This window comes from Orbicella faveolata, unplaced genomic scaffold, assembly GCF_042242905.1.
Source record: "Orbicella faveolata isolate gen_17 unplaced genomic scaffold, um_ofav_v1 contig_48, whole genome shotgun sequence".
NCBI classification, from domain to species: domain Eukaryota; kingdom Metazoa; phylum Cnidaria; class Anthozoa; order Scleractinia; family Merulinidae; genus Orbicella; species Orbicella faveolata.
Window position 1 is genome coordinate 1,009,047 of NW_028301578.1, and position 23,470 is coordinate 1,032,516.

The 23,470-nt window shown below is 43.2% G+C and overlaps 2 protein-coding genes and 4 pseudogenes across 2 annotated transcripts; 4 read left to right on the forward strand and 2 right to left on the reverse strand.

The window, feature by feature from the left end:
• The first annotated feature begins 2,664 nt into the window (after positions 1-2,664).
• Positions 2,665-3,705, forward strand: LOC149095857 (uncharacterized). The gene has a single exon (XM_089281723.1). The coding sequence runs from the start codon at positions 2,768-2,770 to the stop codon at positions 3,656-3,658; it is 891 nt and encodes a 296-aa protein (XP_089137849.1). The 5' UTR covers positions 2,665-2,767; the 3' UTR covers positions 3,659-3,705.
• A 194-nt stretch (positions 3,706-3,899) lies between these two features.
• Positions 3,900-16,635, reverse strand: LOC110064418 (uncharacterized; annotated as a pseudogene).
• On the forward strand, positions 4,615-5,888 carry LOC149095858 (uncharacterized; annotated as a pseudogene).
• Positions 7,754-10,904, forward strand: LOC149095859 (uncharacterized; annotated as a pseudogene).
• Positions 13,434-15,840, forward strand: LOC149095860 (uncharacterized; annotated as a pseudogene).
• A 4,507-nt stretch (positions 16,636-21,142) lies between the features above and the next one.
• Positions 21,143-21,742, reverse strand: LOC149095861 (uncharacterized). Its single transcript, XM_089281413.1, has one exon. The coding sequence runs from the start codon at positions 21,740-21,742 to the stop codon at positions 21,143-21,145; it is 600 nt and encodes a 199-aa protein (XP_089137539.1).
• Between the last annotated feature and the right edge of the window lie 1,728 nt (positions 21,743-23,470).

Below are 23,470 nucleotides of genomic sequence, written 5' to 3' on the forward strand. Positions count from 1 at the left end.
AAAAATACGCTCAGTCAACGCGCTGTAAGTTATTTTTTCACCACAGAAGCTGCCGAAGTGAAGCGAGCAGGAGGAAACGAGAAAATAGCAAGATTAGATCACAGCGTCCGATCGATCGTAACATGAAATATTCTTGAACAAGGGGCTCAATCGAGCCCGTTTAAGTTTTCTCTGCTTCTCGCCTGGCTTCAACGACTTGATATGTTATCTGTCTGGCCTCTTTCTGCCAAACGGATGTAGAAAGTTCTGTGAAAATAAAGCAAATCGCGTGGAAAAGCACAATCATTTTGGCCTTCAGAAGTACTGTTGGGATATAATTTATTCACCCAATCTCTAATTATAGCAAGAATGACATCATCTCGCCGCCCAAAAGCGCATGTGTATGTGTGAAAATACTGCGAAATTTAGGCAAAGGACAGAGAAGCTACACCACAAGTGATAGGAGAGGCATATGGATCAATATATAAAGCTTGCAGCATTTTTCTTGTAATTAGCAAGCAAATGAAGGTGCTTTTGGATGTGAGGTTGGCCCCCTCTGATTCCTAATACAGCACGTACAGAGGCTTGTCAGGGGTATGGGGTGAGGCCGTCCACGGCGATAACCCCGGGTGAACTCGCCCCGGCTCAGTGGAGACTGGGGGGTGCTCAGAGGTCCCTCGAGATCTCAAACCTCGTTCCCAGAGGTAAAATGGGAGTCGACAGCCGCCTTGTCAGCGGCGGGAAAGTCCTAGCCGGGGCTAGGCGAGAACAGCCAACGAGCACCCCCCGACAGGGTTTTTACCCTTTTGTGTGGCCTGTCACGCAACGTCACGTGTGAAGGTAACGCGGTGTAACACAATCATCTGTTTTTTATAAGACTTAGAGAGAATTTTATGTTTTTTCGCTCAAAATTTAGTTCAAATTTGTGCTGGACTCCGCAAGTTTTTTTCTTAACTCTTGCCGAATCTGGTTTTTTATTTTTTCAAGATCTGGCTGGCGAGAATTTGTTTGTTTTTGCGCAAAGTTTGAGCGTAAAGTCTCTTTAAGTTGGCGATATTTCTGCATTTCACGTGTGATCAGTTGAAACTCCGTGTCAGAAACACGATTATCATTCAGAGCTTGTGAGACAGAGCTGTTTATCGAGTCATGTTTTGCAATAGCTAGAGAATGGATTCTCGAGTGCTTATTAACGTTGCGTTCAAGCTTCTTGTTGACAACGGACAGGCCAGTGGAAGCTGCGCCAGATAAAGCTGCTATCGCGGCAACAGGCGCGCCGATAACAATTCCAACACCAGTGAGTGATGTTGCAACAGCCCCAGAAGACAGAGCTGCCGTGACGGCGCCAAGGCCAACCACGGAATAGTGAAGCGCTTTCCGGGCTTTTTTATATTTTTTCAACACAAGCCTGTAATGCTCATCCTCAACAGATATTTCTTTTTCAATTTTACTTATTTCAGTTAGCCGGAAATTCTCGGCATTTGTCGTTTCGGGAAGGTTAGGATAGATTCTTCTTTCAATCTCGGCAGGCGGCGCGCTTGGAGGTAACAGATTTGCTGAAGACATTGTGTATATAGAAAGAAATTTAATTTAACTCTAATTCAAAAAGAAGCGGGAAGCCCTTGAAATCAAAGAGTTCGCCATTTTCATCTTTGACGCTAATAGTGATGCTATTTATAAACTTGTCTGTAGAGCAGTCACGCAAAACCTGTTGCGGAGAACAATGGTAGCTTACCTTTTCAAAAGGCTTCCCTTTCACATCAAACAGGGCTAAGACATCTGACTTTTTGCTATTGAACAGATTCTTTTCTTTGTCGATCAAATCACAATGAATAAAATATGTCGTTGGAGATGTAAGCCGTTTTACGAAAGTTATAGTTATAGGCTTCAACTTTCGCCCAATACCAAGCAAATTGGCTAAATCGCGATCAAGTTCAATCGGTTTTGTCCCAAAATTTTTTATTACAAGCTGGCCAACAGGTTGATTTATTTCTGTTTTCAACTCTTTATAGCCATATTTGCCGAACAGACCGTCTATTTCTTTTGCCAAGCTTTCTAAATTGTAATGCCCTGGGAGTAATTTACTAATTGATAAAACTTTATCTTTGTCTTTGTCTCCCAAGGAGGCTGAACCTTCGTTTTTCAAAGTGTCCCAGCTGTTGAATAAACTACAAGATATGAGTTTCATGAAATGTACTTTCGGTATCGGGTTCTCAAAATAGATAGTCTCTCCGTTCTCGTGTGTGACAATAGTGAGAACAACCATTTTTATATTTAACAAACATAATTGTGTTCAAATACAATGGCGAATATGTGGGGAGATCCTGAGTTTTTGAAAAAAGCGGCAATCGCAAAGGAAAAGGCGTGGACAAATTTTTTAAACCACTTTCCAAAAGCGGAAAAAAGCCGGTTCGTTTCACAAGAAAGCATCGACGAGAAAAATAACGCAACCGCAGAGGTGTTTTTCAAATAAAGGGAAGGCTCGTTACAAAGCGTCTTCGGTTCAGACAGGCGGTATTGGAGTGCGGAAATGAAACTAGCGCTCGGGTTGGGAGACAGCGGTGGTTTTCCTTATCAATTGTCGCCACTTGGTTCAAAAGCTTCTTTACCCATCCCTGCGGAACCTTTCGACAGAAAAGCGCCAAGCTTTAAGAAAATATTCAACGCCGAAATCAAAATTTACGTCCCGCCTGGGCAATATTTCACGACAAAATTCAGAGAAATATTTCAAAAAACCAAACTCAGGCATACTTCTGGAGCCGAATCAAAACACTGGTTAGGAGGGCCTGACATGAAATATTGGCCGCAACAGCTCAACTTCGCGGTTTTCTGCGCGACACAAGGGTGTGGAATTTCTCGCGAAATCTTTGACAACGGAATAAATCTCCCCCCGCAAATAAGAGCTTTTTACACCTTCCACGTGTATTTCACGGTCAGGCGCATTTCGTACCAGCTAGGGGGTATTCAGAGCATGAGCGCGTTGCCCGGAGATCCGTCTTTCAACCAATTCAATAATCATTATGACGTTGCTTCGTACAAGAGGCTATGCAACGAGTTCGGTATAGACCCCTCGAGTGATTTTCGCTTCACACACGGGGCAAACCACGGGCTAGGAACGGTTTACGTTTACGCGTCCGGCGCGGCGAAAACCGACTATCAATACCCAGGATGGAACAAATTCAGTGATGAAGGTGGGAAAGCTATTCAAGGAGACCTGATTTATTACATCGAGCCGGGTGCTTCTGGCAATACTCAAGCGGACTGGTTCGTGCCAAACACAGCATCTGGTTTGACGCAGGCGGGGTTGTCGAGAATCAACCAGTCAATCGAGGCTTTCGTTTATTGCATTCTGGGATCGCAAGTCAACGTGAGAAGTAGCATTCTGGGCTCTGGTGGCCGAGCAAAAGCAGCCCAAAGCGAGTTCCTGGTACTGATGGAAAACGCAATCAGACAGCCCGACCTGGCCGAGAGCGTGCAAAGGTACCAGTTCGCGGTGGATCAAGCGAAGGTTAGGATAAATCTTGCTGTAGCCCCCATGGCGTGGCTTATGCCCGCGCAAATGATAATAAACACCGAAAGCACGGTCGGTTATAACAACAAGTTGAAACAGGCGGTCTCCAGGATGAAACTAGGGGTCCACAACGAGGTAAACCAGGAGACAAAAAAGCTGCGCTCAAACTAATGGCAGGCGGCCCGTCAAAAATTAACCCTCCCAACAGCCATCCTTCCAACCCGATACACAAAACCGCAACAGCCGAATCAAGGAAATCAGCTTCAACCGAAACTCAGCAAGCACAGCCAACGGCGCAAAAAATAGAGCCCAAGGCTCCAGATAAAACACCGCAACACGAAATAAACAAAACATCGGTAATTGTCGATGTAGTAGGATTATCGGCTTTGCTGTTCATGGCCTGGCGGTAAAGTCAACGCCGCTTCTTAACATACTTTTCGAACAAAAAGGCCACCGCGGCAAGAATAAGTAGCCAGGTATGCTCGGCCAGAAACCCGACGACTTGGCCCGCAGCTTTGAATAGAAAATTCGCAATCGATCCAATCAGCCCGGGCAGAAGAGAAGCAAGTTTCGCGCCAATATCTTTTAGGCCTTTCCCCAAAGCTTTGCCGGTGGCTTTCAAAGCGTTTGTGATTGAACCGACGACAGCCCCAATTGTGACCACCGCGGCGAGAAGAATAGCAGTGACCGTCACGCCGTATTTTTTGAAGATCTCTTTGACCCTTTCCGAGAGAGGCCGCGCCTTTTCCCTTTCCGCAATCTGAGTTTGCAAACGCGCGAGCTCCTCGTTTCTTTCTTCCACTCTCTCTCTTGCCGCTTCTATGTCGGAGGGCGAGGCATTCTCATCTTGGATGATCGCCTGATCGTCCTCGTTTTGGCGCTGCAGCTCGCTTTCCTGCTCTTTTAGATCATCCAAAGGCTTTGTGCTGTTCAGCCTTTCTTCCATGTCGTTTGTTTCACTTTCTTTTGCTGCGAGGCTGGCCCTGAGTCTGTCAACCTTGGCTTGTTCTTTTTCTCTGTTTCTCGCTTGTTTTGTAAGCGAGTCCAATTCTTTTTTTCCTGTTTTCAAGATCGGTTTGATAGTTCTTTTTCAGCTGTTTCAGCCTACGCAGTATGGCGCGTTTTCAGGGTCAAAATTAAAAACTAACTTTTCCACCTTTCCTTACCTGCTAAGTGAAATGTCTGTCATTTCCTGTCTTTGAAATTAGACAGTACGCATCTCTTTTGACCTCCGAAACAATACATTCCGCGTTTCCTGAATACTAAAATCATAACATCCGGCATATTTTGACCTTTGAACAAAATTCTCTGCGTTTCCTGACTTCTCTCGAATTTTAAGTCCGGCATGTTCTGACTTTCAATGTAATTAGTTACCAAATACCGTACTACTTAGTTTAAACATCTCAACTAAACATCCCATGCCGGCACCTGACAAGCCATTTAGTTCATAATGAAATCTCGCTGCTGAGCCGACATTCTGATTTGCAAAATTTGCAAATGCGCGTTTTATGACCTCTCGATTCTACCAGGCGTCTTTTCCGCGCAAGCCTGGATCCCCTGATGCAAACCTAGTGCCAGGACCGGGGGTTTTCCCGGGGATTTATGAATGGAGTCGACGGCACAAGAGCAATTCTTGAGCAGTCTTCGCCATACATCATTCGACCTTGTAAGGAGACTTCAACAGGACACAGTTAGTGAAGATGTAGCTGATTACGATCTGTTCCGATTGGAACAAATTTCTCGCCATTTGCTTCGACTTGCTGACAACATGCAGGTGTTTGATACAGTTCGACCCTCACTCGCCACTGTGACGCGAATGTTGTCGGAGGTAGAGCGGAATTGGTATCATTCCTCCCCAGCAGTAGCAAACTAGCCTAGAACGGTTGGGCGTCCTAGGTTCGAGATTCCACGGGAGCAGCTGCAATATCTTGCCGATTATGAAATCAACTATCCCGACATGCCCAGAGCCCTTGGTGTGAGTGAGAGTACCATAAAAAGATGTATGCGGGAGTACAATATCTCCATTACCGACAGGACGACAACCATTAGTGATGATGACCTTGATAACATGGTAAGATCCTTTCCTAGGGATTTTCCAAATGCGGGATATCGGAGGGTCCAATCGCAGCTAGTGTTGCGCAATATAAATGTGCCCCAGCTGAGAGCCCGAGAATGCATGCAAAGAACGGATCCGGAGGGACTTCCAATGAGATGGCTATTCCTTACACCAAGAGCTGTGTATTGTGTTAGTGGGCCACTTGCACTATGGCACATAGACGGGAGTCATAAATTGATCAGGTGAACCTTATTCGTAATTGATTATAAATAAAATTTATTCAGATTTATTGTGCCTAGTTTCTAATACAGGTGGTTGTTGGTTAGTCTCCTTTCCAGCCGGTTTTTTTTTGCGGGGGGGGGGGGGGTGGGGGGATATCACGCAACGCTCTCTCCAAAGAAGCGTTGCGTGATACCCAAAAAACGACTACGAAGGAGACTAGTTGTTGGTAGTGAGGACAGAATCCATGAAAGGACAGCAAAGTATGGACTCATGTATTTTATAGTTTCAGATGGAAGATTGTAGTGCATGGTGGAGTTGATGGATACACAAGATTTCCTGTATATCTTAGGGCTGGAACAAAGAATACCGCAGCTACTGTTCTTGGCCTTTTCCAACAAGCAGTGGTAGAATATGGACTCCCCTCAAGGAATTTTTAATAAACCCTTGTTAAAATAAAGTGTACAGTAGCCTCCAACAAAATCACTTTTCAGTCATCAAAATGCTTCTCAAGACAAATAGATTTTCAAATTTTCCACGGTCTTCACCCCATTTTCCTCCCCCCCCCCCCCCCCTCCCCCCGTGCAGGAGGAGGTAAGCCATTCCGGCACTCCTCTACACGTGTGGCCTCCTTTATCATGACCCTAGAGTGTGTCGCCTACTTCATGATTTCCTCCTGCTACTTTATTTCAATTTTAGGCCTCACGGAACGGTATCCTACCCCTTGGACCACTGATGCCCAATTTTTTGTGACATGCGCAGAGTACTTTTTTTTGGGAAACTGCTGTTCGTAGGGATACGCGGGCTCAACTCGCTAATGTTTACATTCAAGCTCACTCAAGCAAATTATTTTAAAATTGCAACAAAATGTCGAGCAGATGGGACGAAAAAGAGTTCACGGCAGTCATTTTTCCCGGTTAAATCAACCGTCAGTAAAGAATAAGAAAGAAATTACCGATGAAAACGTGAAAAAAATAGCTGCAAGCAGTGTCCGAGTAGAATTGAAAAACCTGTCGAGCGAGAAAAAAATCGGCAAACTCGAGCGAGACTGTAAACGCCTACAGTGTGAAAGTGCCGGCCTGAAGAGGACAATACAAACTCTACGACGAAGTATAGGTAAGTGTCTGCTCAAGTAGTCATCAAGCCGTCTATAAATCTCCTAAAAAGTGTTTCTTAAAGCTTCTGAATTACCAGTAAAAGCCGCTTTCCCACAAATACATTAAAAATTCGTGGCGATGTCAATTAATGCGAGTTTCGATGTTGTCACTAAATTTTTTAAACTCAAACTTATTTAACGTAATAATATATTACTACTACAAGGGGTCAAGGAATACTTAAAACGAAAATAGTTTTAAAAAGTTTGTAAAATGAAGCAAACTAAATGGTATGGTCACATAGGACACGGCTGTGTCAAAATACCAAACTTGAAGCGGCGATTTTGGCGATCGAGTTGGACACCGAGTTCCGAAGCAGACAAAAATTTAATAACATACTCTGGACTGGATATCACCGCTTCGCAAAAAAAGGGCTCCTTCATAGCTGGGTACGCAGTAAACAAGATTTGAATCGCAGCTAAATGCTCTTTTAAAAAAGTCTGCTTGCTCGAACCATTGCAAAATGTTCAAAATTAGATAGATATTTAGGTTATTTTTAATTTTCTGTGGCCGGCCGGCTTTCGTGTATTACGCCAGTACTTCAGGTACTTTCGTAGGTTCATGTTAACAGCCTTTTAACCAAAAGCGACCGACAAATTTTAGTCTAGTCGTAAATTTTGTGAGAATGCAATTTTTCCCCAAAGGGTTTGTCTGCCTTTCGTTTTGTAAATTCGCAAGTCAACATCTCGACTCGATATAAGCGGACCGCCGAGGAAACAGTAACTTTCAGAAATCCACACAAGTACACTGTATACTTTAGTTTTTCTATCCTTAAATTTATTGTTTAAAAAAAACAAAATACAAGTAAAACTTGTAAGGCCCTATTTATCATAGTAAGGAACAGTTTTTAATTATGACATTTTCATATTTACAGTATTCTTGAGAAGAATTAACAATGACCTAAGGAAAGATGTCTTGAAGTTACAAAGTGAAGCAAAGAAGCGTGAAAGAACTTTGAAGTCTACTGAATTGAAAACGAAACAAGTCGGTAACAAACTACGAGGGACAAAATCTGCTTCCACAAAGCTGAAAAGACAATTAAAGGAAAATGATGAAAATGTAAAGAAACCTAGGTATTCCCTTGTGGACACATTTTCTCATGGCAAAAATGGAACAAATCGTAGAACAGTCATGTTTATGGCCTGCATGAGATATTTACAGCATGCATGTTTGCTTTCTAGCCAAAAGACACCCATTGCATTACATCTAATTTTCAGTATTTTATTCAACTGTAGCCCCCCAACAAATGTTGTTGTCTCGCCATCCACACTGGCAGACTGGAATATCCTATTAGGGGAGGCCGATAAACTGATATTACGCAAAAGATTTGCAAGTAGCCAATATGATTTCCATGTATGGAGTGATGACTCCAACAAAGGTGGCGAAGAGCGGCACATTGTAGGTGTCCACACCTGGTGCCCAGAGATCAATGAACCCAGGGCATATGTCCTTGGTAACAGTTTGACAGCGAGTGGGTCAGGAAAACACCAGTCTAATGTAGAATATCATGTTGTTCATGATGAATATGGCATAACTAATGTTTCAGGTTTGGTTGGGGATAATGCCTCAACCCAGAAGGGGAAGGCTAATGGTTTAATAGCAAATAATTCAAGGGTTTTTGAAAAGGACATGTTCTTTGTTGGATGTTACCCCCACGTCCTGAACATTATGTTAAGAAGGATGTGCCAAGCTGGGTTTGGGGCCAAGGGTGACATGAATAACAACCATGTATTGCAACTACTTTATAAGGTATCTTGGCTTCATCATGAACGCCCAAGTCAGTACAAATCAATGTATGTATCACTAGGAATCTTAAGTAAAGAGCCACCCCTTCCCCAGTCCTTTATTGACACGAGGTGGACATACTACTATGAGACACTTCAATGGCACTTGAAGTATGGTAAAGCCTGTCTACAACTTGGAGAGAGTGTCCTGGAAAGAATGCCAAAGTCAGACAGCCACTACACAGTGTGGCAGAATGTTATCAAGTTGAGCTCCTGTCCAATGATTCAAGTGGAAATTAAGTTTTTGTACGAGTTTCTTGACAAGTTTCTTATTCCATCTCTCAATGCATCACAAGCAACAGATCAAGAACTTGGCTTCTCCAGTGGATACCTGGCACGATTATGGCCAGCAACTGTCCTTAAACATCATGAAACATTAAGTAAAATGTTGATGTCTCCATCAGCATATTTTCCTTTAACTGAGCAGCAGATGAAGATGTCACTGAAGGATCCTGCAGCCATCAACCACTTTCGTCAGGAAGTGCAGAGGCCAATGTTGCAAGAAGCACTTAAAGTTGTTAAAGACCATGGATCAGAGTGGTTGTCCTTCCCCAAGTTATTTGGAATTGGAGCTGATCCAAGATACCAAAGTTCTTTCTGGTATTCTGTTTTGAAGGCTCTTTAAATTCCTGTCATGCTGCCAACTGAAAGAGAAAAAGAAAGCAGGTCAGTGCAAAATTTCTATGTCCACGGACAAAATCTTCACACATTGGTTTGTAAGGACAGAACTGGCTTAGTTAAATGGGCAGAAATCTGGAACTTGAAGGAACCAAAACTACTGAATGATATCAAAAGAGTTGCAACATCACCACAGAGTAGTCTCATCAGTAAAGAAGCTAACCCCCACCTTTTCGAGTTCTATGCCAAACACATTTTCAGTATTCCTGTGAACAATGTAATTGCTGAAAGGCAGTTCAACCTTTCACAACTTTATCTTCAAAACAACATGTCAGAGCTGTCAAAACAAGCCTCGATAACATTTGTTGAGAACATACTTCACAGTGGAAAAAACAACAACCGCACCACTAAAGCAGCAAGAGAAGTACATGAAGAGAGAATGAAGGCATATGCAAACATGCTGACCTCAGACCTTTTGCAAGAGGCAAGAAAGAAGTTAAATATGATCCGAAAATGTGAAAACCATGGGCCACTGACTGCAAAAGATGTATATCCCAAAGCTTGGGAAGCAAGGAAACTAAATAGCAACACCTCAAGCATGATCCAGTCCCTCAAAGCTGAAGGCCGCAAACTTGAACTGCAGTGGAAAGCTTCCACCAAAGGCACATCACAATTGGAAAACCAGAGGTCATTCCGGCCAACTGTCATTACAGAATTCAGAACAGCTGGAAAGGTTCCATCTCTGATGCAACTTGCAGCTACTGAGGTATGGGGTTATGGACAGGAACTTTCAACACATGACTTACCAAGAGAATGCCAGTTCTTCGTACAAAACCTGCCAAACATTGTACAGTCTTTGAACATTGATCTTCCATCCACCTTGGACATGCATACCACCCAGTTTCCTATACAAGAAGAATGAAAGTCAAATATGGGGTGGCTCTTTCTAAAAAGGTACTTTCACAAAAAGATTATTTTCAATTGTAACAATTTCATACTAAATAAATGCGCTTCAACTATGTTCTATCTGAGATTCAGATAAAGTAATTAGTTTGTGGGGAGTCTTACCCATTTGTAAAATACAAATTGTTGCAGTGTAAATAATAGTGATCATAAATATCAAAATACTTCTGAGTGATTATAATGTAATGCATGATTACTGTAGAGTTGTACAGTCAGCAGTTTACAGTGAATGTGAATATAAAAATACTTCTGAGTGATTATAATGCATGATTGCTGTAAAGTTGTACAGTCGGCAGTTTACAATGGATTTGAACATACATAATTGTTTTTCATTATCATTCATATGGGGCAGTTGTTTAAAACTAGCATGATAAGTAAGCCGCATAATTTTCACAGTAAAAATGTAAGTATTGGTAATTTTTAACGTAAAGTTTGCTTAAAATTACACAAGAGTGTAGCTTGTATAAGATAAAATAACATAAAGCAGTGTACTAATGTACATGAGGTACCATGTTGCATGAGAGAAAAAACAAGGTAGAAAGGAATCGAAAGTAGCCTAATATAGTGGAATGTAAAGCAGAGCAGTGTTTATTAAAACCTGATGTAACTGATAAAACGCACAACAGACTGAATAATTTTATTCCCTCCCAAAATATGAAAATGTTATCAACAGCGGGATGTCTAAACAAGACCACCTTTATTCAGAACATTAAAAATGAAAGTGCCTATTATGCTGGAAAAAAATCATTACTGGAACACCAAACAGTTGTTGTGGCTTACTAATCAATACTAGCAGGGGGTAACTATTTGCATTTACCTGAAAGAATGGAGCGTGAACTCACCTCTCGAAGCCTCGAATTTAACATCTCCCAAGCTGTCTTCGTGCGCTTAGTGCATTCAATATCTATTTCACTACAATATCTTGGGCGCGCGGGGAAAAAGTTGAAATAACTTCAAGATCAGTCTAGGCCTCCAGACCTTCATTATCCAGGAAACTAGAAGGCAAATCTCCAATTTCACCGTTTCGGTTTTTCGATATCACCGCCTCTGCCCGCTGAGGACGGCAAAAAAGTAAAAAAATACGTATTTCTGCCACTTACGCGACGAAAGAGAAAAAATTAAAACGGTAGAACTTTCAGTCGTGTCCCATTCTTCCTTCTTTGCACGTCTATGGGCCAAAAACTTCGCGTCGGAAGACGATATTCAGCCAAAAAGTTTACAATAATTTGACTGGAGCAAGTGTTTCCGAGAAACGGTTCAACTGCGCATGTCATAAATTTTTTCCTGCTGATGTACTGCAAACCATTCCGTGAGGCCTAAATTTGAAAACCCTGATCACATTAGTCCATGGGCCAGACCCTCTCAGATGTACGACTCAGAGGGACTAGCTGAGAATGTGACAAATTTGAAGCTAAGTTGGGGGTGATTACAAGATGTTATGATAGCAACCCCTAAAGAGTAGCTTTCTTGTATATTTTATTGGCTGAAATATCACCAAAATTCGCTTCTACATGAAAACGAGGCTTGTTTTCAAAAATCATATTAAAAATATTAAGCTGGATCAAAAATAGTCTTCACACATATAAATACAACAAGAAAGAACACAAATCATTTTTTAAGAACCAAATTTCAATTTACCTTTTTAAATAGTAAGTTATGAATTACTTCAAATGTTGCAATGCATTATGGGGAAATTCAAGATGGCGACCTTCATGGCAGGTAAGTACGTTTGACTTATTCACTGATTTCGATAATCTTTAAGTAGAGATCTGATTAGAATCAACAATATATACAAAATATTAGCTGTATAACTAAACAATAAGCATTTTTATGACAATATAGTGATATTTTGAACCTCAAATTATATAAAACTTACAGTCCTTCGAGATCTACATGGACTCAACAGCCCAGCACTGTGTTACCTTAATCATTAATTTTCATCGTTTGTAAGCCGGTATGTGCTTAAAACTCAATAAAAGCTATAACAAGTAGCTACATAACTAAACAATCAGCATTTTGATGGTTGTCTTGTGATAATTTGAACCACAAATTACGTAAAATATTACTGTCGCTCAGTCTTTGTATATATCACCACAGTTGATGCACCGTGTTAATTAATTCTGAATCCAACTGCCTTTCAAACATTTTAAAGCGTGTAACAATTTTTTCTAGAAAAAATAACAATATTAAATTGACTGTCCTTACTTTACCTCTTTTTGAACATTTAAGGAGCAAAACGAAGAACTCTAGAAATTAGCAATGCAGAAGATAACAAGCGACAACGAAAACGAAACGAGTGCTTAATCGCGCCGTACGATTTCACAAGCTCATGTATGAAGCTCTTAACAGGCTAGCATGGATGGGATTTAACTCTTGGATTGAGGAACATCATAAAGAGAAGAAGCCTTTTGTTGATGCGTTTTTAAAAAGGACTGAAAGCGCTCTGTGATAACACATGTGAACAAGAATTGAAAGATACAGTGGAGAGTCCCTCATTTGAAGAAGTATCGCAACTGTTCTGCTTGTATACGAGCTATCTCCGACATGATAATGGGAAGCTATCGAAGTTCTGGATGTCTGATGTTGACATGGTGGAAATATTACTTAGTCTGTTAAGAGGATCTCGGGAGGGAGATTGGGATCTTCATCTTTCATATATCAGTGAAATTGTCCCGTGGTGTTTCGCATATGATAACCTTAACTACGCCATGTACCTTTCAGCATATCTGCATGAAATGTCCCATCTACCAGCAGAGCATCCGGACACCCTGGAATACTTGCGATCCGCAGGATTTTCTGTTCAGATTGGCGAAGACAACCCTTTTGGGAGAATACCTGTTGATCAGACGTGCGAGAAGACTGTCAACAAAGACACTCAAACGTCAGGAGGAACTAAAGGTTTCAGTCTAAGGCCTAATGCAGTAAGCAAATTCTACCTGGTCGCTGAATACCGGAGCACCTTCCTGAGGCAACTCAAAGATATATTGCACATCAGTAGTTCTTGTTCCCAACACAAAGATCTACAACCAACAAGAATACAAAGAGATGAAGCTGATGTTCAATTCATAGTGTCAATTCGTCAAAACACTTGGCTCAACCCTTTCATCCCTGACCTTCAAGACCTCGTCTGTCTTTCCACAGGAAACGTTGCCACTCCTGATGTAGAGCACGACTTGCTACAAGCTAAAGATAAAGGAGAGGAAGCCTACAAAGCATTCCGAGAGCAACGACTTCAGTCTAATCCACCCAAAGTCAAGTTCCATGATTCAATCACGAAAGCTAAGCTGAAGACTTTTACTCACTTGAACAAGAAGGTATCAGTTAAAGCTGGTAAGAACCAAGAAGTGATCATCAAGGCCGACAGAAGACTGTTTGCTCAAATGATTGTCATCGCAGAGAGCAGAGACTTACAGATGAGAGAAGTGTTATCCCATCCTCTCGGACCACTCCCTTGGTCATTAGCTACCGCAGATGGCTTGATGCGTAAGACGAACAAAGCGTCCTTGGCTAAAGAACTGCATAAAAATGTCGAAGCAGCAGATGCCATTCCCCAACCCTCAGCATGTGTAATAGATGGGATGGCTCTTGTCCAGTGTTTGAAAGGTGATAAGAAGACATTTGCGGCAATTGCTGAAACTCTTCTTTGCAGAATTCTAAACGAAGGTGGAACAAGTGACAGGATTGATGTCGTCTTCGATGATTACAGAGAGGAATCCATAAAGAACGCCGAAAGAGAGAACAGGGGTGACGGTTTAGGAAGCGAATACCGCAATATTCAAGCCGAACACAAGGTTAAACAGTGGAGAAGATTCCTGTGTAGCTCAAAGAACAAACAAGCTTTCATAGTGTTTGTAACCAGCGAGTGGAAGAAAGAAAAGTACACAAAGAAGCTATCAGGAAAGACTCTGGTTGTCACGTGTGGCGAAACATGTTATCAATTATTGTCTGGAATAATGCAACCTATCAGTGAGCTCGAATCAACCCAACATGAGGCTGACACCCGAATCCTCTTACATGCAGCCCATGCAGCTAAATCGAGGTTTGCTTCGGTCGTCATAGTATCAGAAGACACTGATGTGTTGGTACTTCTTTTGGCCTTCAAGAGCTTTATTCCTTCTTCCGTATTCATTAAAAGTGGTTCACAGACCAGAGTCAAGTACATCGATATCTCAAGAGTAGTTGAGAGGGTTGGAGCAAGTGTATGCAGATCACTGCCGGGCTTTCATGCATTCACAGGGTGCGACACTGTTAGTGCTTTTGCCGGACGGAGAAAGGTCGAAGATTATCGAATTGTAAAGCAAAATGCTGAATTTCAAGAGATGTTCCAGCATTTGGGTATGTTCTGGAATATGTCTGATCACCTGTACCATAGTCTTCAGAAATTTATATGTGCCATGTACTGCAGCAACCCTGGGTAAAGCGACATCAATGAGTTGCGATATCGACTGTTCTGTTTGAAGAGAGGAGACGTTGATTCCAACCAGCTGCCACCCTGCAATGATACGCTGCACAAACACTCGCTACGAGCAAACTACCAGGCTGCTGTCTGGAGACGAAGTTTACAAAGATGCCCAGCCATCCCATCACCAGTGAGATTTGGCTGGTGTAGTGAGGACGACAAGCTAGTCGTAGACTGGATGGGTGGTCAGCCAGCTCCGCAAGCTGTTCTAGAACTACTATCTTGCCAGTGCAGTAGGTCCTGCAAACTTCCATCGTACTCCTGTATTGTCAATGGGCTGAAATGTACTGAATGTGCCGGCTTCAAGATTGCACAAACAGGCCAGATGATGACGACGATGTTTTATTCGTTGACGACAATGACGATGAAGAAAGGGAAAGGTAAGAACCTCATAACCATAGGAAAAATATGAAATAACTTTCCTTATACATACTCTTACATTGGTAAGGTTTAGTTTCGAACGATGTACTCTTTTTAATGTATCGAGTAACTGTTTGTGGTTGTCATGGCAACCGCTAAATGCTTTAATAACTTAGCTGTTATTTTTGTCTGAAATTAAACACGAGTCTTTGTTTACATTTAAGTGAAAATGATGCTTGACTGACGCGAAAAGGACAAGTCTCCAATGTGTTTGGTACTGGTATGGCTTCAGAATGGAAGATATCAGGACAAAGAAGACTCGTTAAGGGAGCTCTTTATAACTCATTAGCTGAATAGTTAATCCAAGCCAGTGCTAGAGTGATCTACACATGATTGAACCTTTTGAAAACGTATATTGCAGTTGTTATTTTTTAAAATTAGGAAGTGAAAGGCCTTATTTTCAGTGACTTTTATTTCAGTTGTGGTCTCATTGACCATTTCCGTCTCCATGGCAACGAGACAACCTTAAAAAAATTTCCCTCTTTTGCAATTGAATCAATGTCTTATTCTGCTAGGCCTAAAATGTATAAAATGTTGTTTGAAGAGAATTGTATAATGAACATCGCTCAGAATCTGAAGCTGTTAACCGGATCCGTGGTCATGTCATGTCATGTCATGTGTATTATTGTAGGATCCACGCCTACGCGGAAGAGACGCCTGGTAGAATCGAGAGGTCATAAAACGCGCATTTGCAAATTTTGTAAATCAGAATGTCGGCTCAGCAGCGAGATTTCATTATGAACTAAATGGCTTGTCAGGTGCCGGCATGGGATGTTTAGTTGAGATGTTTAAACTAAGTAGTACGGTATTTGGTAACTAATTACATTGAAAGTCAGAACATGCCGGACTTAAAATTCGAGAGAAGTCAGGAAACGCAGAGAATTTTGTTCAAAGGTCAAAATATGCCGGATGTTATGATTTTAGTATTCAGGAAACGCGGAATGTATTGTTTCGGAGGTCAAAAGAGATGCGTACTGTCTAATTTCAAAGACAGGAAATGACAGACATTTTACTTAGCAGGTAAGGAAAGGTGGAAAAGTTAGTTTTTAATTTTGACCCTGAAAACGCGCCATAACGCAGCTCTGCTTCACTTTCAAGATTCGAACCTTGTTTATCCTGAATGGTATCAATCTGAGCATTAGTTTGCTCGATTTTACGTCTCAGAACTTCCACTTCTTTCTTTTCTTCTTCTCTTTGCGAAGAGAGTGTTTCCGCCTGTTGTAGTTGGATCTCTGCCTCTCTTAAACTTTGGCGTTGTTCTCTGATGGTGGCGCGGTCTTTATCTATCATGTCTTCAGCTCTTGGCCCCAGAGCTGCTTTTTGGCGTCTGTGAAAGTTTTTTGTAACCCTTCGTCGCCAATCTTGAAAATTTTGGACTCACCCCCCTGGGGCCAAATGAAACGATCTCAGATTCATTACCTTTTTTGCTGAAACCAATTGGGCCCAATTTTTTGAAGTCTACCTTCGGGAACCATTTTCTGATTTTTTCGTTTGCCCTTTCAAGCGTGGCCGGTTTGTCATCGGGATGTATGAAATCACCGAGCAAAGGGTTATCTTCCAGAAAAGAAGTGTCAGGCAGGCCGGACTGCTAAAGTTCTCTTATCTTGTGTTATCGCTTCGCCACCCCTTCGGGGTAAAGTTATTTTGAATAAAAAAATGAAAGTTGTGTATATTGTTGCACTATGGCTGAAGAAGAGACTGCGTTTGCAGAAGTTATGAACCTACTGGAAGCCGAGCCGTCGAGTGGGCCAGCCGGTGGTATAGTGCCAGACTAAACCGCCCCAGGACCTGATGTTCCTGCTCTTCGTGAGCAGCTGACCGTGCTGGTATCTACAGGAAAAGCCAAAGAGGCTATCGGAGTGCAGTTAACCCACGAGCAGGTGAAGCGCCTGAGCGACAAAGATGTCGAGAAATACACCAAACGCTACGAGACATACGTGGGCTCAAAGACAACAGAAAGCTTGATCGACAGCTTCATTTTTCTTGTAACCAAAGCGGTCGGAATGACCGTTAACATCAAAGACATCGACGCTTATCAAAAAGAACTCAGAAACGACTACATCTTAAACAAAGAGCTCTCCAATCTGGCCGGCAACCTTGCTTTGAAGTGCGGCAGGTTTCTTGCTGCGGCCAACGCGGCGCTGATCACCACAAAACATACTGATTTTAACTCGCATTTGGAGAGAAAGGACGAAGCAAAATTGGAAGAAATTCCACAGCGATCCTCAACAACTGCTGAGGAATTGCAGAATGAGTAATTTCTAAGCATTTTCTTCATTTGCTTAGCATACACATTTGTTTCAGAATGTCTACCGAACAATCCGAGAGCGCACCTGCCGTCACGGCGCATTCTCAGGGCGATGTCACACAGCAAGCGACAATTGCAACTGCCACCACGCAGCGCGCAAAAAATCCCAAGCGTGTGGCTGCTGGCAAAATGGTTGCTGAAAGAACGTGGCTGGCCCGGAAACAACAGAAAAAAGCAGCTGAAGCTTATATCGCAAACAACAAGGCGAAAGCCACCACAGCGGCCCCTGAGCCAGCCCCGACTACAGAAGGCGGGGGAAAAAATAGCAGCCTCAGCACCACCCAATGGCTTGCTGTTGCCAGCATTGTCGTTTCACTGGTCGGGATTTATTACAAACCTGAAGAGCTCAAGGCCGTATTGGGCAAAAAAGCGCCTGAGCCCACGTGTGTTGAGCCAGAACCCGCTCGCGCGACACAGCCAAGAGTTTTAAGACAAATGGATTAAATATGAATTAAATATTTCCGCCTTAAATATATTTACCATGAAGAAAGTTGACGTTCCCCAAATTCTTATCTCTTTCTCAGCCATTTTTGGCATGGGTATGCTATGGTTCGACTTCAACAAAAAGGTTTTTGATACAGTCTACGAACTTATGAAGTACACAGTGTATGACAACCACGCAGAAGAAGAAGAAGAAGAAGAAGAAGAAGAAGAAGAAAAGACAGATTAATTTTTGTTTTAAACTTTTGTTTATACTATCATACGCTACTATGTCCGACAACAAGCTTGTTAAGACAATCACTGAGGCTGCTACTCTCACTGGCTTAGCCGCCGGCATCGGCTGGGTCGCAAAAAAGGTTTCAAAAGAGAAATTTACTTCTGATCCCAAGCTTCCGCTATATAGCACCATGGCAAGTATCGCGATTATGGTTGGTGGGGTTGTGTTGAACGCCACGGCTTTTATCGGAGGCAATTATCTGGCGAGGGCGCTTGGCGGGGGCGACAAAGCTGCACTTGAAGAAAAAAAGCGCCACGACAAAGCTCTCGAGGCCTATCAAGCGGCGTACGCCAAATACACGCGTGACCGCACCAAACCTATCGACTGGATAGCGACTAACGCTGAAATAAAGGCGGAGGCCAAGCAGAACTTCACCAACACTGACTATGCCTTCAAACTCTACAACCAGGCGCATCCTGACGAACCAATGATACCCCCAAAGAGCCCAAGTTCTCAGAATTCTATCAGCCAAACGAGCAGCAGAAAAACGGTGAACATCATATTCGTGGGAGCCGGGGCGCTCGCTCTAGGCTACGCAGCCTTCCGGTTCCTTTAAACTTTTTTTAACTCCTTACTCATAGTAACACTATGGACGACAAACTCGCAAAGATATACTACGGCCCCGGGGGTTACTGGAAAGGTATCGCTGCGATCAAAAAATTAGCCGAGGCCGCCAAGGTACCTGAAGAAACCGCAAAAAGGTGGCTGATCAAGCAAGCGCTCTGGCAGATATTCCTCCACGCGCCGAGACGAATTCCTCGGCCGAAATTCGACGTTCCCACACCCAACGCGGTCCACCAGGCGGACCTTCTTTTTCTGCCGCACTACAAACTGCCCCGCGGGCGCAAAGTTTTCAAATACGCGCTGACCGTTGTCGACGTGGCCAGCCGCTACAAAGAGGCCGAACCCTTGACTTCGAAAAATTCTGATGAGGTCGCCCAGGTCTTTCAGAAGATTTATAAGCGCTCGCCTCTCAAATGGCCTCAAATGCTGTAGGTTGACACCGGGCGCGAATTCATGGGCGCAGTCACAGAAGAGATGGAAAAGCACAAAACATATATCCGGCGCGGGCGCGTTCACATTCACCGTGACCAGGCCATTGTTGAACGTTTCAACCGCACCCTGGCTGAGCGCTTGTTCGGCCACCAGTACGCCGTGGAAATGCGACTCCCTGAGGGCCAGCGGTCCACTGCCTGGGTCAAAAGACTTCCTGAACAACGAGGTAACAAGCCTTATCGGCAAGAAACCCCCCGTTGCCATCAACGAAAGAGCTGTTTATGCAAGGCCATCGACACCTTATTCAAGGCCTGTTGGAAAAGGCGAAAAAAATACTCCCCTCCCTTGTCCAAGTTCGTTATCTCTATCAACCCGGAGAGCTCGAAGGCGGTGTAAAAAGCGCCACAGATCCAATCTGGTCTTTGAAAGTTTACAGCATTGAAAGATCTTTCACCAAACCGGATCAACCTGTTCTCTACTATTTGCGCGACGGTCCCAAGCGCGGCTTCGTGCGTGAGTAACTGCTCGTTGTCCCTCCAAACACACAATTACCCCCAGAGCAACTTTGAAATTTCGGCTTCTAACTCTCTAAGTTCATCATCCGTTAATTCAGGCAATATGTGCATGCTGGTGTACCCGTAAGCTTTTGTATGGATACCATCGTCACCTATCCATCGCTTTGAATCATATGGCGAAAGCGAAATTTTGTTTAGATGCATGCCGTAGATCTCATGCCTCTCGCTTCGAAGAATGTTCATTCCATGCCATTGCTGCTTCGCACTGAAAAGCGTTTCCTTGCACTGTTCATGCATTATTTGTTTCCTGACAAAGTTCTTTTTCGCGCCCTTTGCTTTTTTGATATTTTTTTCGTCCGCCTTCAAGATAGAGTACATTTTCGGACTCAGACACACACACGCTGCTATGGGGGTTCCGGCACATTCGTCTTTCATTTTGCCCAAGACCTTTTTGTTGGTGTTTGAGTGGAGTTGATGCTCCTTCGGGTAGTCGCTCGTTTCATACAGATATTTGTTCGTTTCGATGTCTTTGTAGACGTCATCCGTTTCAATCTCAAGCAGGAGGCTGTCGGTGTCTGTGTACAAGAGCTCGCACCTTGAGCCGTATTGCTTTTTTAGTTCGTTGTAAAAGAAGTCGTACATCAGGATCTTGCTGTTGTCAAGGATCGTCATCCCCGTGTAGACTGTCTTGTTGTGAAGCAGCTTGCTTTTTCGCATGTCTATTCCGACCAGGTCGTTTGAAAAGAAAACGTGCCTTGAGAACAAAGGGCTGGCAACCAATTTCCTTATTTTTTTCGTCTCATTGGTGCGTACTATTTTTATGTCAACACGGTTACGCAGGTTTTCCATGGTTTTACCGAAAACTGAGTTATTCATGAGCTTGTAAAAGTTCTTTTCAAAGTCGCTCTTTGCGTTTTCCCTGAATTCTGTGTTCATCCGGATGTACGGCTCCATGCAGCATTCTTGTTCGAACTCCAACACCCTGTGCACGCGCTTCAGCTTCATCCCCTGCTTCAGATAAAACTGCAAGTTCCTGTAATGCACGACATAGTTCTTTTTGTCCTCAAGCATCAGCAGCAGCTTCTTGCTGTCCGGGGGTTTCAGCTCCAGGTCTTCCATCAACCTCTTTTGGTAGGCCGACATCCACTCCTTTTTCACGGCCTTTTTCTCCGGCGCCAGGGGATAGCCGTTGTGTTCCTCATGCAGTTCTGCAGGATATTCAAGATCGACTTCAAGAATCCAACCATTCTTTGCGTTTTCTTTTTTCTTAAGGATCTGCTCCTCTGTGGGCATGACACGTTTCCATTTGAAATCTCTTTTCGGGAGGGGCTTGCTCATTGCCCATCCGTAAAGATTGTTTGCGTCGAGATACATGATGAATTTTTTGGGCTTGCTCGGGTCATAGTCTGGTACTAGCGGGTTGTTTGCCTTTGCGTATCTCTTGCTTACCATGGAGATTCCGCCCCGCATTCCCCTTTCCACGAAGAGATGCATTTCAAGGTCTGTGAATAAGCAAGCTCGACCCCTATCTTTTTCAAGAGCGCGTCCCAGGAGAGGCCTGGCGACGTGAAATAATGCGCCGGATCTAACCCGTACTGCTTTTGGCATAGGTTTCGGAGGTTCTCAAAAACATCCGCCAAAACTGCGACATCCGTTTTCACGTAAAGATCGTGATAATCGCCCAGCGTTTTGCATTCGAAAGCCTCCCAGACAGCCTGCGCGTGCGCGTACTCTTCGTCTGTTATGTGCTCGTCGTTCAGCTTGCTGTAAAACTTCTCTTTGTCCGGAAGCCTTGTCTCGCTAAATCTCCCCCATGAGTCCATGTACTCGTAAGGGTAGATCCCTCTTTCGTAAAGCAGGTCGCTGCCTTTTGAAATCGTTGATGTTATTTTCAATGTCTCCTTCGGTGCTGCGCTTACAAGTGAATCAAGGCTTCCTTGCAAAAAGTTCAAGCTGTCGATGAAACGCAGACCTCCGACTGAAAATGTGATGTATTTCTCCATGTTGTTTGCGACGTATTTCACCTCTTTCTGCAGCTGCGACATCGCTTGCATTAAATGGTGTGCGTCGTAGCCCCTAAAGTTGTGGAATACAACTGGTATTTGGTCCGTCTTGGGATTTATTCGCAATTTCTTATTGCATTCGCTGTGCGCGGCTCCGCGGTACCTGCCTGTTATGTGGCAATGGTCCTTTACTGCGTCTCTGAAGTTTTTCTGAAGTAAAGGGTTTCCGCAGTACTTACAATTTTCCTGTGATCTTGCTTCCAATTGGTCTTTTTTGTCTTTGAACCCCCCGCTGCTGTTCTTTCTGTGCTATGTAAAAACATTTTTTGTGGCCTTGGCCCCAATAACTGCATTTTTCACTGCCTTCTTCACCGGCTTCTTCAATGTTCCAAACGGGCAAAGAATCTAAGAATTCGTCTTTTATCAGACTTTTGTTACAAATGTGGCAATCTGTTCCTTTTTTGAATTTTTCCCAGTCTTCATTCGTCATCACAATCGGCTTTGGTGCGGCCAAACTCTCTTATTTTCACCTCTTCCTGCAGAATGTCACTTAGAAACGTTCCCACCGCGTTTTCCCCCCTGTAAACCTTTGACCCTGAAACTTCACCGTCGCTTCTCACAACCATGTAAGAATACCCACATGCCTTATGCCTTTAGGTTTTCTCTGTGTAGCTTTTTTGCTCTCTCTCTGGCCCACGTTCGCAGCCTGGAATCTTTCTGACTAGAGCCTCAAAGTCCGCATAAATCACGTAGGGCATGTTCATCTGTTTGTGATGATTTTGGAAGGAAAGGGTGTTTTTCCCCTCCACAGGCATCTCGATCCTTGTCGGCCTGCCGTTCACACCGTTGCAATATTTTTTGTGGTCCTCGAGCAAGTTAGCTTTTGTGAAACGCGACAAGCACATCAAGCAATAGTGAGTTTTATTGTTCAATGCCTTATCAAACAGCAGAGCGCTCACCCGGTTTACACAATAATAGTGTTGTACTTCCCCTGACTCAATTAATATCAGGTTTACCTGCTTCACATTTTTTTCTTCTCTCCTGTCGCTAAGCCTGAGCGGGAACACATTATTGTTTTTATAGCCAAATAAGGTTATTGCGAGTTTTTTGTTTTGTGCCTCAAGCTTGTCTATCTGTTTTACCGGTGTTGGGAAAACGATGCCTTCGTAGTTAATACCGTCGTTAACCGGATAGCTGCTTGGTCTGTTTGGGTTCTTCCCTTTCGGTGCAGGAAATAAAGCAGCTCTGAGAGCCCACTTCGGGCATTCGTTGTCTCTGTTTTTCACGTTGATTATTGCCTTCTTATTTGCCAGCCAAACTGGAAGAGGCAAATAGGTTCCTCCAGGAATTGGATGATAGATTTCGACATCTACGTACGCAATCGTTATTCTTTCAACTTCCCATCCTGACCCCTTTTCTGACCAGTGCTCTATTTCTCCTTTTGTGCTTTCAATAAATTCGTCAAATTTTTGCTCTATCTGGGCCTTATCAGGCCTCATGAAAAGGTGCGGTTGGTTATTTTTGCCACGAAAAAAGTGCCTTATGTCTTGCGTTTTTCCGTCTCTTTCTCTTGAAAACTTTACTTCTAACGCAAAACTTACTTTTGCGCTTTTTAACCTTTGGACTTCTTGTTCAGCCAAATCGGTGAACTTTTCTTTATTTTCTCTTGCGAACATCAAGAGATCTTTTTTGTTTGGATTTCTTTCGGATACATCCATTCTCCATGTACAAAGATCTGGGGAATGATATTGATATGTTTGGAACCCATCG